The 17,006-nt window shown below is 42.9% G+C and overlaps 2 protein-coding genes across 7 annotated transcripts in view; both read left to right on the top strand.

Moving 5' to 3' along the window:
• The first annotated feature begins 298 nt into the window (after nucleotides 1–298).
• Nucleotides 299–2,934, top strand: c18h3orf33 (c18h3orf33 homolog (H. sapiens)). Its single transcript, XM_037480657.2, has 5 exons — nucleotides 299–460; nucleotides 812–871; nucleotides 1,192–1,351; nucleotides 2,145–2,305; nucleotides 2,397–2,934. Exons 1-5 carry the CDS (start codon nucleotides 323–325, stop codon nucleotides 2,658–2,660), a joined length of 783 nt encoding a protein of 260 aa, XP_037336554.1. The 5' UTR covers nucleotides 299–322; the 3' UTR covers nucleotides 2,661–2,934.
• Nucleotides 2,935–4,258: 1,324 nt separating this feature from the next.
• The window catches only part of plch1 (phospholipase C, eta 1), a 42,430-nt gene continuing 29,682 nt past the window's right edge, over nucleotides 4,259–17,006 (top strand). For 2 of the 6 annotated variants that reach the window (XM_037464906.2, XM_037464895.2), the window contains exon 1: nucleotides 15,264–15,674. In XM_037464906.2, the coding sequence (XP_037320803.1) occupies nucleotides 15,509–15,674 (166 nt within the window). In that variant the 5' untranslated portion in view covers nucleotides 15,264–15,508. Of the gene's footprint in view, nucleotides 4,475–8,830; nucleotides 8,936–10,437; nucleotides 11,313–15,263; nucleotides 15,675–17,006 lie in introns of those variants that run through there. The other 4 variants (XM_037464868.2, XM_037464858.2, XM_037464877.2 and 1 more) reach the window with 3 other exon arrangements.

Genomic DNA, 17,006 nt, shown 5'->3' with positions numbered 1-17,006 from the left:
GATGTACATTCACACATATATCAATATCAATATCAATATATATATATATATATATATATGTGTGTGTGTGTGTGTGTGTGTGTGTTTAATATACATATATACATAATTTTTCTTAAATTATCTTTTGGACAAATAACTTTGACATTTATAGTGCCAAGTGAAAATGATTGCAATTGAATTAGTTTTTACAACGTGCATTTAGGCTCAACGCCATCCTGTTTTATCCGAACCAACCCACAGGGCGGAGACTTTACTCAAGCGATCCTCTCGCACGTCCCTCCCACAGAGGCGGGGCATCGGGTGCATAGCAAGTGTCAACAACATGCCGGAGTCTTCCGGAGAAACAGAAACTGACAAAACGCTGACAGGCAGACAACAAAGAGATCAAGGACATCCTTCGTCTCATGAAATCGTGTCTTTGATATCTCAGTTTGCAGATGATCACTTAGCACTTGTGCGGGTAGGAGTCTCTTTTGTGTGACGTCAAATTGTAGATGAGAGTGCAGTGCAGCGGTCAGTTCATAGCCAGATAGTATACGTGAGCCACGTGCATCTACGATTAATCTGTCAGTGGGCATTCGCATGAAATTGTATATCTGCATATACATTTCATCCATGTTACTCCCAAACTATTCCTCCACACGAAATGATGTCAACGCCCTGACCTGACCATGTCAGGCTCCACCATGGTTCCTTCCAGGTGGTGTTTTTGATGCCCTCGTGTGTCACTAATACTACTCAACTGGCTCAATGGTAGTACTGTTATCTGTTCAACTCGAAACCCTTCATCTCTCTTTTGTCTCACACACAGAACATCAGCACAGGATTGGCGGTTGCTGGTGTCATTGTAATTGCAAGGAGTATTAAACTGGTAAGATAATTAAGGTCCACATTGGGGTAAAGGGACCCTCCAATTAAAAAACTCCTCTAACGGGTGCATTTTGGATTTAATGAAGATTTAATTTTGTTGCAAATTAATTACATCCCTATTTAGTTTAAGGTTCAAATTTGACACTAATCCTTGTCGGTTAATTGGCAACTCTAGATTATTGTGGTCTATCCACTCTCTTAACTCCAAACCCACTTACAACCTCTTTTCATAATGTTAGACTACTGTGTTTATGAAATTACATTTCAGACGGTTGAGTCATTTAATGTGACCTCTTTAGCTGTCTCATTCCACCTCTTTAGGTCACTAAATTCCGAGCTGTGTCTGAGATTCCTGCTCGTTTCATTGAGAGGAATATCAGCCTTCGTGGGAGAGTTCATTCAATCACAGAGAGAGGACTTGAGGTGGAACATGTCCCAATTTATCTGCCAATCGTCTCTTCGTTACTTTCAAAAGACAAAGGTAAGGGTATCCTTTGAGTGAAGTCATGAAGGCGGCCGCACATACACACAACACACACAAATTGTACTGTTAGTGTCATACCTTACACAAAGATAACCATAAACTGTCTAAATAAATAAAATGGTCCAATCAGCACACTCCAGTTTCATGACAGATTACTGAAGGTGCCCCTTCTTGTCTCGTTACAACCACAAGTGCAAGTGAGACATATTTACTCTGTAAATGCATTCCATCTTCTTTTCATGAGTTAGAGTGACAGTTAATCTTGTTATCTGTGTTATTAAATTATTGTATTCACTAACCAATAACTTAATGTAGTTAATGCTTTATATAGAGTGCACTGTCAGCATGTTCGGTGTGAAGGTCTCTCAGGAGAAGATTGTGTCGTTATTTCAATTATTACTTCCCACTTGACCTCCCACATTGTTAAGATGGTTAAATCCCTCGTTTCGGGACAGATGTGGCTGGTCTATGTGGGATATTTTTTATATTAAGTCCTAGTCACCAGCCGCTGGGGCTAAAAATTGTGTATTTAAAACACAACCACCACACTAAATGTGTCACTACTAACCAGGTCAATTGTTTGTCTTGCTTAGTTAGACAGTTACTCATATGAAGCTTAACTTTTCCAATATTAAACTACTATATGAAGGAAAAGCTCACATACAGCTGCTTTGTTGAGACCACCCCCACCCCCCCCAAACATGTTGAAAAAAACCCAAATTTTTATTTCTCAAAACAAGGTAAATAAAACAAAGTATCGTATCAGCTCTCTGATTCATGTCCACTTTAGGCGGGGGCACGTCCCCGATGCTGGTGCATCTTGCAGGCGTGGAGTTGACTCCGGAGGGCAAAGTGTGGCTGCACAAGAACTTGGCTCCTGCCCAAACAGTCTGGCTAAAACTTATCAGCCGGGAAGACGACATGCTGCACTGTTTGGTGTCTCAAAGCGGGGTAAGTAAGTGAGACAAAGGGACTGTCAGTCTCTCAGCCAGTGGCTGAAAATGCGCTCGTCTTCTTGTACGTAATGTCTTTCTTTCTCCAGCCGGGGTCGATGTGGAGCCACTGTATGAACGAGGAGGTCCTGCGGCTCGGTCTGGCCCGCACTGCTCCCCTGGTCGGGGTCCTGCCGGACTCTCGCCTCTACTGGCGTCTCCTCAAACGGCTGCACAAGGCAGAGGTCAAAGCTGAGAAGAAGGGGCGGGGACTGTGGGAGCAGGACAGCCTGTGGGAGAGAGCCTCCAAGGCTGTCAGGGCCAATGCTTTATTCAGACTGATGACGAGGATGTTTGGGAAGAACAGTGAATGATGGTTCCAAGAGAGCTGTTTAATTAAAATGTGACGAGACATAATCTGTCTCATTTATTCTGTTTACCTGTTACATATTGACACAAAGCAATCTTACCACAGGCTTTAAAATGTTCCATCCATCACTAATATGTAATGTGTGATACATACGCTTATTAACGCTATGAAAACAACCTGATCTTACTGAGTTTACATTACTAATTACACCTGTTGCAATGGTTTGTGTTTTAGTTTTACTAGAAGTTTGAAATTATTAAAATGTATTGCAAACCCTGATTTGAATCCTTTGGCTTTCACTTACCCCATTTCATCGTAGCTTAGCACAGCCTCATGTGTGTGTGGAAGACCCTACTTATCACAAAAAGAAGGTGTGGTATGTTAATGGTGTTCAAAATGGAGAGGGGGGATCCCTCTGACTGTTGCTATAGAAACACAAAATGTGAAATACAAAGCTAGCCAAGGCTAAACTTTTCAAACCCCATGCGGGCCTTATATGTTGTGTATGCGTGGGGATCGTGAAGCATGTACAAAGAGGGCCCTTTTAGCTGCAACTCTATCACGATATTTGATTACCAATCAGAGCTTATAAACTGTCTTGATTTGATCTCATTTCGGGGCAATGAATGAAGAACAAACAATCAAGCTCCAAAGCAAATGCCTTTTATTTCTAGGATTTCCCTCATGTGGTTATCATTATTGTTTGCACTACAAGTCCAGTGCCAAAATTGCACCTTGCGCTTCCACATGCTGCGGTTGCTATCAATGCTTCATCGATGCACAAAAGAGGAGGAGGAGGAGGAGGAGGAGGAGGAGGATGAAGGCCTGCAAATGAAGGCAGACTGTAATGAGCGCCCTGTGGGGTGCAGGGTGAGGGGGTCCCGATGCATCGAGTGTGACCACCGGCCAGTCAATCCAATGGGTTTGAGGAGATTAGTGCAAAGGGGAGGAGGGTCGCAGGGGTAGAAGGGGATTTTGGGTCCGAGCACAAAGACAAGAGAGGAGGAGTCACGGTGGAAGGGAAAGGGAGTGAAGGAAAGGGGAGGGAAAGAGGGGGTTGATGAATCAGCTCTCTTTTGTTGTGCAAATGATACTAGCGACTGTTACTGGTCAGGGCGGCTTGTGATTGGTGGGCTGGTTCAAAATGTAAGGTGCAATTCAGGCCTGATGGCTGTTGCTGCCAGACTTTGAACTCGCACACAGGGAGGAGTTGGAGGGAAACCACGGGACAGATTGAAAGGGGAAGGAGGGGGAAAACATTTCCCAAGCTGAAGATTGCAGAGATTTAGTGCTCATTATTGTCACTGCAGGAAATGATGTGACCTTTTTCTCGTAATGCAGCTGCTTCATTGATGTGCCGCATGGTACCTGGGATACTGCATGGTGTACATTACTGAACAATTTCCCAAATGGAAGCTTTATTCAATCAACAACCAATTAACGTCAAATATTTTTTGTGCATCATTAAGGCTTCCTGTTTCTTCATCGTATTTTACTACCCCCCCCCCTCCCCCCGCACATGAAATCCATTCCGGGTTTTCCCTCCCGCCCCCCTACGCACACTGGTAGGACTCGTTTGAAAGGACACCGTGCTTGATGTAGTGGTGGGTACTTACTTATCCCCACCAGTTAAGTTGTTGGGACTCTACTCTTTCCTTGAAGCCACACTGCTGGGACTATCGCACACTTACAACACATCTGTGACCAATGTCATGGGCACGCAGCGCCTGAAGGACCACTGTCCTGGGGGCTGTGGGGAATTGCTGTGAGGAAGCTGACAACGTGGTTTCCAAATCTCTCCAAATTGAACTGGCAGAAGTAAGTAAACCTTCCATGATTGTTGTAAGTCATAAAGACATTTCTTTGAGAAATCCCCTCCCGCATTTGTCTAACTTAACAACACTTTTTCCTGGCACTTAACTGGCCACTTTTGTTGCTATGGCAATAGGCATACAGTTAACTGTCACTTTAAATTTACTGTTGGCAGGATGCTGTATATCATATCCAAGCCAATGTTCACCTGTAAAGCTGCTCTATAATATAGAATCTCAAGACACTAACTTATCATCTTCATTGTACCACTCTGGGTAAGAAAATAAGGCTCAAAACCTATTTCTTGGGTAATCTTTGATCTTTGTTGACAACCATCAAAGGCTTGAGCTGAGGTGAGGTATATATATGTATATATGTCATGTACTTTGGCTTTAATTCTACTTAAATCAATAATTAAGATTTGTGATTGATAAAGAATTTTCTGCTGCATGCATTTCACATGTTGGTGCTCATTCCCATTGTGCTTTAACAACTGATTTGCAGCAGGACAGCATAACAAAGGCCTTTATTTAACTCAGCCGGCAGCCATCGAAGAGAGAAAGAGATGGGGAGATCCCCCCCGTCCGAGAGCAGGGTCCTTGGGGATTTTTTTTTATTTGATTTGAGTGCTTGTGTGTAGCTGCCCGGGTGTGAAAGACAAAGAGATTTAAAGTGACAGAGAGCTGGTGTGACACTAATTGCATCCCCCCCAAAAAACACAGAGGTGACTCTCCATCTTTACTCTTGCCTGATAAACCTTGCAGAGTGTTGTCATACAAGGAGGGTCATTGTCAGGCAGAGCCGTTCAGGCTTATTCGCACAATGATACAGGCATAAAGGCCTGAGATCCAATCTCACTTAACTACTTTTGTATGTGCAGTTTGCGGTCGTTCATTGAACTTTCCCAAGAAATTCGTCTGATTTTAGATTTCACCTGCTGTCACTATAAACAGTTCCTGTTAAAATAATGCTGTAGAGTCTGTGTGGGTATGCATGTGTGCAAGAACGCAAGAGCCATATAGCGACTTCCTTGTTATTATGTGACTAGGAGCATTGTGAACAGTGTATCGGCTTGCTGGTGTAGGGTTGTATGAGCGGTAACGTGACTCGTCGTGGGTGCTGTGATCCCTCATGAATATTTGAAGATTTTTGGCAGAAAAGAAAGGAAGACTGAGGGTGAAGTCTAAAACCTGAAAGTAAAAGGTAAAGGATTGGGACAGGGAGGAGAGATTAGGTCTTTGCGTCCTCGTCATTTACCAGTGTCTGTTGACCACCTCGGTGCCCAAGTGCCCCCTCATAACAACTCTGAACCCTCAGTAACCTTGCTGCTTTCCTCATCAGGTCGAAGGCTCTAAGAAACAGCAGAGACTGGACATATTTGATTTAATTATGAATAGAATTGATTTGAATTGTCTTACCGAAAAAACATCCGATTTGAAGATTTTACCGTGGACTCTTTTTTCAGATATTGCATCATTAAGTTCCAAAACGCCTTTGAACTCCAGTTCCCTCTACACCCTTTAATTTTGTGTATCAAGGAGTTAGTGAGAAGCTTTTGGAAACTCGCCATCAACATCCCGAGACTGCTTGCTCTCTCTTCTGAAAACTGCTTAACAAGCACTTTACAAGCTTCTCATTGACTCTGTAGAACACCAAGTGGTCCACTGGCCAAATGACTTAAGGATCCTCGTCTTTCCCTGGTGACTTTTTGTAGAGGGGAGATATCTAGGAAGCATCATAACAGTGTTGGATACATGCCTCTGCTTGATGTTTATAAATCAATGAGACACTTGCAGATTTAGAAATAAATATTTTTAAATAATGCGCACTAGCTGGTCACATAAAAAAGAATAACCATTGTTTGTTTCATTATTTATGTTTTTTAGAGTGCTCTTTCGCATGTGCATGAGAGGGTCATTTTTACAAATAAACCTGCTTAAATTAGGAGTTATTTGTTCCATGGGCCATGAACATTAAACAGCCTTTTAAAAACGGGTTATGATTTAATATTGAGTCTTATGTTCATAGTTGTGCCAAATGCGCTAAGTGCTGCAGTGCTTATTATTTAAATTAAACTGTGCCACCCATAAAAACGATACGGGTGATACATCTGAATAAAATCAGGGATCCAAAAAAAAAAATCCTTGCCTCTAAAAATGTGTTATATGTGGCAAAGCAGTGCTCTAAATATTTGAAATATTTTATATATATATATATATATATATGAAATTCCCAAATAGTAACCGTTTATTTAAATGGTGCCATTTATAGGCCACTGCCTTAGTGTTCTCAAATGCAGAATAGCTATATTTAGTTTCATTATATGTTTATATTTTTTTATATTTATATTTTATATAACAACAAAACTTTAACTTGGGGGCGTCCTCTGCCTCTTCCTATCAAGGCCTGGCATAGAGTAACTCATCAGGTAGTCTGGTAGTGAGATTTTTATATTTATTAGCAGCTTTCCCCCCCCCAGTAGCCTGATAGTCTGCAAAGAGCAGACTGCATTCCCCTGAGGTTTGGGCCCCTTTAGTTACTAGTGTTACACACATCCACAAGAGCAAAGGGGTTTTACTATCTCAGCCCGAACATGCACCGACGCACAGCAGCCTCGGCTAGGCTAGCTTAGCATAAAGAATGGAAACAGTGGAAAAACATCTATAATGGCTTGATCGAAAATGAACAAAATCCACATATCAGCACCTCTTAAGCTTATATCAGTTATTAGTTTCGTTTTGAGATCCTGGTAGTTGCATTTTAATCCTATTTCGTTGCATTGTATTACTGTCTCGCTGTTTCTATAAATGCACATTCTGCCACGTAACTTCAATGTTAGTGGTGAATTAATATAACCTAGCTGTACCTGATATTTCATCAAAGCTGATCAAACAGTCTACTGCTCCTCTATCCACTATGGGCTCTGTTATGAAAACAAACAGTAATTTAGAAATGAGATTCTGTTAGCAAGCAGTAAGCCACAAGGGCCTTACTCAAGTCACACAAAGGAATTGTGAGCATAAGGTGGAGTTTAATGACTGTGACAAAAACGCATCTGATTACTTTATGCTTGTACCATGAAGAGAACTTCTACTACACTGCAACTTTTATAGTTATGTGAAAGTGATGATATTGGGTCAAAGCTCTATTTGTCACACCAAAGGCTAAAGCCTGACATTATTCATTATTCAGCCTTACAATGTTATTAAACATTGGTTGTCTAATTTACAACTAAAAAAGAGAGCAGATATTTAATGAGTTACACAACAAACTGCAATGGTACAACAATGCGTGCTTCAGTTCTACCATGTTAACAGAATCAGGGGTCTTTGTCCATATCGCATGTCATAAACATCACAGACAGAACAGGCTTCTGTCTTTCAAAGAGCGGCGGCGAAAGGGTCGCAGGAAAGTACTTTCAAGTCAAAGAAAATCCACCCGTGAACTCTACGTGTTCCACCAGATACTCACCTCTACTTGGGTCAGCCGCCACCAGACGCCAATAACTGTCTCAGAGGCTCCGAGCCTTTCCAGATCTATACATCTTCTGTGTGTGTGTGTGTGTGTGTGTGTTTGTGTGGATGCAGTAAACCAGAGAATGACAGATGAGCAACAGGTGGGGAAACACTAAGCGGTCAGACTGCCAGTAGGCAGGGTAGGAATGAGAGGTGATCAGAAGGAAATTGGGAATCCGGAGATAATGGCCAGGAGAAATAAAAGTAGAATCTAAAAATGGTACAAAAAGGTTGGACAATAAGGACTAAATTGATTGTTAGGAAATTGTAGGATTACGGTTTGGTAAAGAGGAGGAAAATGCTGGAAAAACCGCAAAAAGCCTGCTACATCGATAAGTTAAACCGCTATAAGCTGTCTGTCATTTAATTAATTAATTAACATGCAGATTGTGATCACATCTCAATGACATTTCTGAAGAGACACAAAAAACACACCCAGTTCACTCACTGAATAAAACTGAGAGGAAAATGTTTTTTTTTAGTTCCTGTATATATTTTGCTTTTGAATCCCTTGCAAGTTGCATGAGTCTTCTTTACACACAACATAAATATTTCCTTAATTTAATTTGTCCCTCAGTTCTAAAATATCAAACTTTCATCTAAATCTCTAGAGAACCCCCCTTAAAAAAGAATCCCCATCAAAGTCTAAGATGTAGTTTTGTTCTGCCTGTAAACTATTTTCTTTGTTTTAATTTGCATCTTTGATTTTTTTTTAAAAGAGTTGTGAATTGGCTCCCAGCACAAGAAATCAAGTTTATTTATTGATATACAAATATATAATAAATTATCTTTTAGGTTCATTCAATTCCCCAAAACATGTTTGGAATATCTTTCTTCTCCTCCACAGGTCATCCACCTGTCGGTCCTCTCAACATGAGCTCCTGGGTGGTGAACAGGAAAGGAGAGCCACAGTACCGCCGGCACTTCCTGACCGACAACAGCACCTTTCACGGTAAGTACAGTATAAGAACACAACCCGCACGTTAGTAGCTAAACCGATTCCTGATCAGGTGCAAATGAACGGGCAGACACATATTCTCTGATAACTGTACGTTACAGGAATGAACAGTAGAGGGAGACTGGTCTCCACTTACTGTGCCTCAAACACCATAGGCTTTCACATTGCAGATAGTAGAGTCAAGAATGGGTCCCGTGACATCAATCAAACCTCATTAATGGTACACACTTCAAACACTTGACAGAACTGAAAATCGGTCCACAAGTCTTCCTTCAGGATGTGGATTTGCCTGTACAAAAAAGTGTGCTTTGAAATGTATGGTTATCCTGTGGGATTATTTCATATTATTACTCATAAACAAGAGGATTCTCGTGCATGTTTGCACACCTCAGTGTGAGTAACCTGACACATGTATGCATAGCTGTTATGTTATGTTCTATGATTCTTTGAACCCCGGCAACCCTTAAAGCTGACATTAATCCGGACATTAATTTGATCATGAGTATCGAGGCAGCCAGGCTGCACACACTGACAGATCCCCGAGACAAATCCTAAATTGACCTCGGCTTTGCCGTCACGCCTTCAGCAGACAGACCCCTTACAGCCTCACCTTGACTCACTATAGCCATGCCCCCCCCCCAGAAACGACCTGCACCAGACTTAACTCTTTTCTATCCATTCTTTTACAAGAAAGCCTTTTCTGATGCTAATCAATAGAGTTACGCCAAAGGGATGAAGGGAAAAGAAACGGAACGTGGAGAGAATGAACTGCCTGTAGCCTCTTCACCAAAACTTAAGATCCATATGTCTGTCTGCCGTCTTGTTTCCTCCCAGTTTGGTCCTTTACCGTCACACAGAACCAACATCTGGCTTGCCTCTTTTCCTGTCTATTTTCCACATGAAATTGCTTCATCATGCCCTCTTTCTCTTCCTCCCAGTTGTTTCCACTCCTTTACAAATGACACATTGATGGTTTTTGTTTGGACGTGGCACATAAATCAGAAGGAGGTTTTAGGGAAGAGGGTGGAGGAGGAGGAGGTGGAGGTGGAGGGGGGGGGGGGGTTGTCTGTCTGCGATCAGGCAGGTGTAAATGAAAAGAGCTTTACCATTTAATTCACAGTGAGCAATCACTGGAAAGCCCCATGTAGCCTACTTCTGTACTGTGTACACCGTGTGCACAAAGAAAATGACACGCGCGCGCGCACACACACGCACGCACACCTACACACACGAGCAGCAGGGAACACTGATGGTCAGTCGTTTTATTCCTCCAAAAAGCATTTATCGATTTGGTAACCTCTGCTTGTGTGAGAGAGAAAGAGAGTGCGTGTGCGTGCGCGCGCGCGTGCGCGCGTCACTTTATAATTGTCTCCCGCTTATCCGAAATGACATGGATTTAACGTTTAACAGGGAGCGAGATTAATCTGCGGAGCTTCAAACTGACCACAGCGTTCATTAAGGAATTGACTCAGCAAGGATGCGCTTGTGGACACACGCTGAGAAAGTTTTTGAAAAAGCTAAACTATTAACACATGTTTAGACTAAACGTGCGCGCTCTTACTCTCTTTTTGGAGAAAGGGCCCATCGCAGAGCAAACCCCGCATATTCCATCTTTCACTGCTGCATCTTTTAGGAAGCACAAAACGAGAGACCGAGATGCCGAGAGCGTAAAGTAGGTCATATACCGCTGACATGCGTGCCAAATGGCAGCATGCTTAGGATCATCTCCCATTATTGTCCGACCAAAAATAAACAAACAAACACACACACACACACACACACACACGCGCGCACACAAAAAAATGTGGCATCCGTTTGGCTCGGTGGTCATTTAGCTGGATGAGACTCGAATGGCCCAACATGTCCAACTCTGGCGGGTTAAGCCACTGCTCCGCGCGCTCACATTCACTCCGTCTCCTTCCGCGCATTGGCTAATCTCTTTGCTTATTAACAGCCACCCTGCGTCGGTGCAACGAGAGTGTGAGAAATCGGCTTATTTATTATTTATTTTTTCGTTCGCCTGGTGTGTTGCGGCTGGCGAGAGGAGAGGGTGAGCGCGCAGGATTGATGGTCTGTGAACTCGCTCCACAGATCGCTCACAGGAGGCGGATGTCGAGGAGCGCTGTGTTTCTCAGGCTCGTTTTTCGAACAATAAAAGTGACACTTCGTTAATATGCCGCATTTTCACGTGAACGTCCAGTCATCATCTGGGAGTGATGGACCAGTCGGGCATGGCGTGGTCGTTTTTCGACTCGCTGCAATTAGGGGATAAACATCATGTCCAAAACGCATGGAGGAACCTTGTGAGATAAACAACTCGACTCCTAAATGGCAGAACTTGAAGTTTGCAGAAATCTCAGTTTGGAGAATGGTAAGTTTGAATTTTCACGCCTTTTCCCCGTTTTGATATTTCCTCTTTGGAGAGCATGCAGTGCTGGGCGCGCATTCCTTTGGATGCCTAGTACCCTGTGTGGAAAGCTGAAGCCGCATGCGTTATTTCTCCATTGCTTTTGTGGAAAATGACATCCCCATCGACTCAATCTATGAATTGATCTTAATTGAGGATTGTCAATTAACATTAAGTCAATATTCTGTTATACTTGATGTTCTTCGACATCTGTGGTCACAAAATGTGCACATTCTGTTATATTTTAATGGTTTTATATGAATTTGATTTAGACACTGTTTTTTTTGTCACTTTATATCCAAGCTCTTGTGATACAGCATCATTGGAGCAGCGGGGGAAACTGTCCCTCAGAATGCCCGTTTGTTCTTGTCAGTAGGGGGCAGGAAAGCCTCTTACTCGGTTGATCTGATTAGACTCGCTCTGCCCTCAGATACTGTAGCAGCACATAGGTGTGGAGGGGCCTGCGCTTTCTCTCTTCCACGCCATTCTGCGTCCTCCGCCGCGGTGGTCGCAGGAATCCCTGAGAGGTTTATGGGTTATGCCGCTGCAGTGCCCTGGGAGAGAAGCTGCCTAAGATGCTCGCAGACCACATCGCGTTGCCACATGCCAAAGCTCAGTGACAGAAGCGGACTGTTTTGTGACATTGCCATCAGCCAAAATAGGAACCCCTTGAAACCCACGCGGGGGCTTGTTGAGCACCACGCACTCTGACAGAGCTTCGGGGTGGAGCCTTGGTGACAAAATTGAAGTCCAATCTGTCCCCTGGTTATTAGTGTCAAAAATATGCCGCATCCCTTGCACTTAAAAACCAGGATGTGTCAAGCTGTCGGTCTTCACCCCTGCAGCCCATGGATCTATTTGAGCATTGTGGTGTGAGAGGGAGGGTCATGGTTTCTTGAATGGCCAAAAGGGCTGCCTCTTAATTCATTTTTAGCAACAATTGTGCTTAGAAGATAAGCCCTTGCTGGGAGGGCGAGAGAGAGAGAGAGAGAGAAAATGATGAAGGGAGGCATGTTTGGAGGCACATGGATGGCTGCTCATTTCCTCCACATGGAGGAAATGGCTTTTCCATGTGAAATGTGTTTTTTCCTCATGTGTCTCTCCTGTACCGATGATGATGATGAATCGCAGCATGCGCCCCCTTTTGTCCCTGCCTCTTCCTTTCTGTCGCTCCAGGGCAGAGAAACCGCTAACTGACACCAAGGGAGGAAAACACTCTCATCTTTACAGCTTTTCTCCTGTTTTTTTTGTCGTGTTCTCCTTTTTGTTCCTCTCCTAAAAATGTCATTGGTACTGACGGAAGGCGTAATGTACCAAAAGACAGGTACTGCATGTCGAATAGCTGCTGAGTTATGACTTACTTATGTCAGATTGAGGGACATTTCTTAAAGCTTGTGAGGTAGTACCAGTTTTTTTTCCCAATTACCACTACTCTCTTTTAGGCAAGGTATCAAACCTCAAACCTAATATATCTGTAGCACAGATTGAGCAAAAAGCTCCTTTTGAATATCCAATCTGGTACTTCCAGTTTATCAAAATTCTTGCCAATCTTTGCATTTTTTACACACGTAATTTACTCACATGTTATCAATAAGTATTGTTATAGAACTGGTGCTTAATCTCATGTTGTAATTAATCTTTTTAGACAATATTCTATCTCTTACACCACCCCAGCTGCATCCAATTTAGCCAAAATATTTACTTGCTCATCGTCTATCTTCACATTGTGAAATCCAGGGAGCCTCTAACACAACTCGTTGTGTATAGTTAGAGCTGAAACACAACATTTTGCATTGAATTTTACTGACATCGAGTTACTGTATCCACCTGCCACTGGACCTAGCCGATGTCACCTCACATTTGTGTTTGCATCAAGTGGGGCGGTGAATGTGGAGCATCAACTTCTACAAAACTACAGAGAGGCTATCGTCTCTAAAAGGCTGCAGGTCTACGCATAGAGTATACTTGTGTGTACGCCAGGAATAAGAAGCTAATTATACATAGGCTGGCTTTTATTTCATTGACCTCCATTCCCTCAGCAGTTTGTATTAGATAACCTGGAAGCTTGGTGCACTTCCAGAAAACACACCAGGTGTCCCAGTCATACAGGTGGGTTTAGGCATCCATCCTCCCCACATGCACACTTGCACACACTCATGCTCTCTCTCTCTCTCTCTCACACCCCCCCCCCCCCCCCTCCCCACACTCCGGCTTCTGTTCCCTCCTTTGATGTCAGTGCTCAACTCTGGCACTCTGGGAGCCCGAGGTAGCATCCTTGGTGAATGCATTATCATGCCGTAGTTATTATGAGTTTATTTTCATTCCGTTGTTGCCCTGGACCCTCTACACCCTGAGGGGACCTGGGAACCCATTTGTAGCATTGGCTGGTTTTAGCGCAGCCTCGGGTGCTCTTCATTAGAGGAATTGAGCGACTGTGAGATAACAGTATGTGCTTTCCCTCTTTTCGTTTAATTTCCCTGTGTATCCTAACCTGTTTTAGTTGCTAATAAGAGGATAAACACCCAAATTCTTTCTATACAGGCATTATGTGGTTAGTCGGCATAAAAATGTATTTCCATCTGAATATTTATGACTCACTAATAAATAATCCGCTGTAGAATGCAAAGAGACGTTGACAATCATAAACTGTCATTTTCATCGTCACGGATTAACTGTTATTATTGTTTCTCATAACAGCTGTTTATCAGAGTCACTAAGAAATTCATTTTATTCATGATATGAGGAATGTATTAGTTGGTAGTCCGGAATTAAATGAAGGTATGATTTAAAGAAAAACAAATAATCCTGAAAAACAAATTGGCTCACATTGGCAATGATAATGTGTTACATTTTGCTCTTTAGCAGGTACCACGTTAGCACTGAACAGAAAATACAGCCACGGCTGGTGTTCTTTTTTTATTTTATTGAAAAGCAAATAATAAACCGGTTATGGAGCTTAAACGGAAAGCCAGGAGATCAAAGTTAATACAATGCGACATAGATGTCTGTGAAATGCCTCCAATATTTGTCCCAGTTATATTTTGTTTCGGTAATCTGTAGTGGTTTAGAAGGAACTGATAGCGGTGCCACATGAGAAAATGCTCAAATGGATCACAATGGAAAACCATCCTAAAAAAACGTCGCTCCTTATTGGCCAGCTTCACAATTGCCAAAGAACCATACTGATCATGTGAGACAACATGAAATGTCCCTGTATTGTTGCTCTTCTGGCTGTATTCACTTCTTGATGCCTCCAGCTGTGCCTGGGTGACAATTAATCACATCTTTGATATACAGTAGCTCGTCATTGAGCCCCTTTTTTACAGAAAAATAAAGCTCCTTGATTGTTCATTTAAAGTCAAATGATATTCTCTTTTTTTTAATGGTATTTCCTTTTTTCAAAAAAAAATTGTCCATTTCTGTTTTGGTGATCCAATACCTAGAAATATCAGTGTTCTACGTACAGTGAAACGTGGACACACGGGACTTCCCCCTTAGGAGAGCTAAGCCTGTGTGAAAGAGAAGAGCATTTAGTTCACGATGGACAGATGGACCGTACACACACGTCCCACAGTTCAACCCATTAAATCTTTCTTGTAGTAATGCAGTATCACAAACGTTACATCATCGTTCTGATCCCCATATCCCACTGGTTGACCCCAATGAACCCAGCTGCGGAGACACACATCTGTTGCACTCCGCTCGTCATAATCGCGCCACAAACCACACAAAAACGGAGTTTTTTGAATGGTGAATTTGAGCCCGTTGATCAGGTGCAGCGTGTTGGCAGCACACTGCCCCGGCAGCACACCTTCTGAGAGACTGCAAACAGCAGAGAGGGCTGGCTGGGAAGAGCAGGAAGGGGGCGTGGGGGACAGATGACGAGGAGAAAGGTGGAATCTGTCCGTTGAAGGTGCCGCCGCAGATCACAGGACGGCACAGAGGAGGATGAACAGCCGGGTTTCGGGGTGTTTTCCTGTAGTCCGGATCGAGGCGGCTTTCTGTCCGAAGCCGATTTGGAGTGTCTGTAGAGGTCGATTTGAGGAAATTCGAAAGCATTTTTTTTTTCTTTAAGAGTTTTTAGGTACAGGTGGAGTGTATTGCCCACTGGGACTGAGCAAAGGAGGACTCATATTTGCGACTTCTTTTCTGCCGAGAAAATGGAGGAAAAAAGTTTTGGTCCCACTGCATTATCTTCTAGTAAAGTTCGATCTCCTTTTATTCATGGTCCGTCCGTGTTAACAGTCGCGACTCTCCTGGCGCGTAACGTCTACCATATTGGTGGCACTGTGGCTGTGCCACAGAAATGCAGGCTTACACAAATTGGTAAGTCTGTGTGTGTGTTTGTGCTTGTTTGTGAGTCTAGACACTAAAACCCAGCTGGCCTGAAGGAAACTCATTCAACTGACAAACCTAATAGATTGTACTTTCCACTTCTTAACACTGAAATTGATCGATCTTGTGTAAAAATGTAAAAATCGTATTCTGCCGGATGTTTTCTACTGACGTAAGTGTGTGTGTTTGTTTAATATGCAGTAAGTTTGTCCACATTCTGCTTGTTGTTGCTATTCATAGCACAGGAAATGAGCCCATGTTTATATCAGAGTATCCCGAGGACAATCAAACTGCTCACTTTCGGCCTCCATGCCTTTGAACTTGCAGAGCTCGTATTGATGGGATGTTGCTCATGCAGGAGAACATTTGCCTTGTGTGTAGATTTCTCTGTGTTTTTTTTTTTTGTTTCTCTTCAGAGCATTCATTTTGTGTAAATGTAATAAATGTTTGTCCCGTGGACAGTTAGTCAACCAAAACTGAATCGCATTTTGATTAGACCGCAGAAACAAACCTTGAGGTCGTGAGAGCTACCGGAGCATTGAGTGTAGAATTACCATAACGTGCCTACATTCAGACTCTTTTATCTTGGTTTGATTGCCCTGTTTGTGTTTCATCAACAGTCGGACTGGCTCGGGTAGTTCTAGTGTTGGGGCCTTGTGTCACATGAATAGTGCATGAAGGATCAGGCAGATGCTGCTGAATATGAATTTATGTAGTTATGAATAACTTAGAATAAATCTTTGGTGGTCCTTTTGGAGTCATCCACCTCTGACCAGATCTTAATGAAGATTTCAGGTCTAAGAGCTGTTCAAGGTTTAAAATGTTACATCTGACTTGAATAATAGTGCATGGGCCACAAAGATCTCCCAGCGGAATCTCATCGTGTTGAGATTAAAAATGACTGGCTGGTTTGGATTGAAAACAAAGAAGATGCTGTGGAGGCTGTTGTTTACCGTCCCCGGCCTCACCGCTGTTGTATGGATCTAAGCGAGGAAGGCTTTGTTCATCAGGTTATCACAGAGTCCTCCCTATCGCCCAGCCCATTAAAATATGTTTGAATTGCTTGGGCCTCTGTGTCAAGACAAAGCTTTGATGTGCTCAGTCTGCACCGACAGAGGTGAGGAGTTTAGGCACAAGCACATGAATGTGCACATCATGACAAGCACACAGAGTGCACACACAGAATATGTGTCGCTCAAAAGAAATAGGAACCAAAAGGTAGAGGTAGGACAGAAAAAAAAAGATGTTTGCATGTTGATTTAAGTTCTTACGCTCAGATGGTTTGAGCGTTAATGCTTGAGATGGCCGTGAAGATGTGAAGGA

Source organism: Pungitius pungitius, chromosome 3, assembly GCF_949316345.1.
Source record: "Pungitius pungitius chromosome 3, fPunPun2.1, whole genome shotgun sequence".
In the NCBI taxonomy this organism is placed as follows: domain Eukaryota; kingdom Metazoa; phylum Chordata; class Actinopteri; order Perciformes; family Gasterosteidae; genus Pungitius; species Pungitius pungitius.
The sequence above is the reverse complement of the archived record's forward strand: the minus strand, read 5'-3'. Positions and strand labels throughout refer to the sequence as shown.

Coding starts and splice junctions, on each gene's coding strand:
- c18h3orf33 (XM_037480657.2), top strand. CDS start 323: ATGCCGGAGTCTTCCGGAGAAACAGAAACTGACAAAACGCTGACAGGC. Junction 872..1,191: donor TTGCAAGGAGTATTAAACTG/GTAAGATAATTA, acceptor CCACCTCTTTAG/GTCACTAAATTCCGAGCTGT. Junction 2,306..2,396: donor GTTTGGTGTCTCAAAGCGGG/GTAAGTAAGTGA, acceptor TTCTTTCTCCAG/CCGGGGTCGATGTGGAGCCA.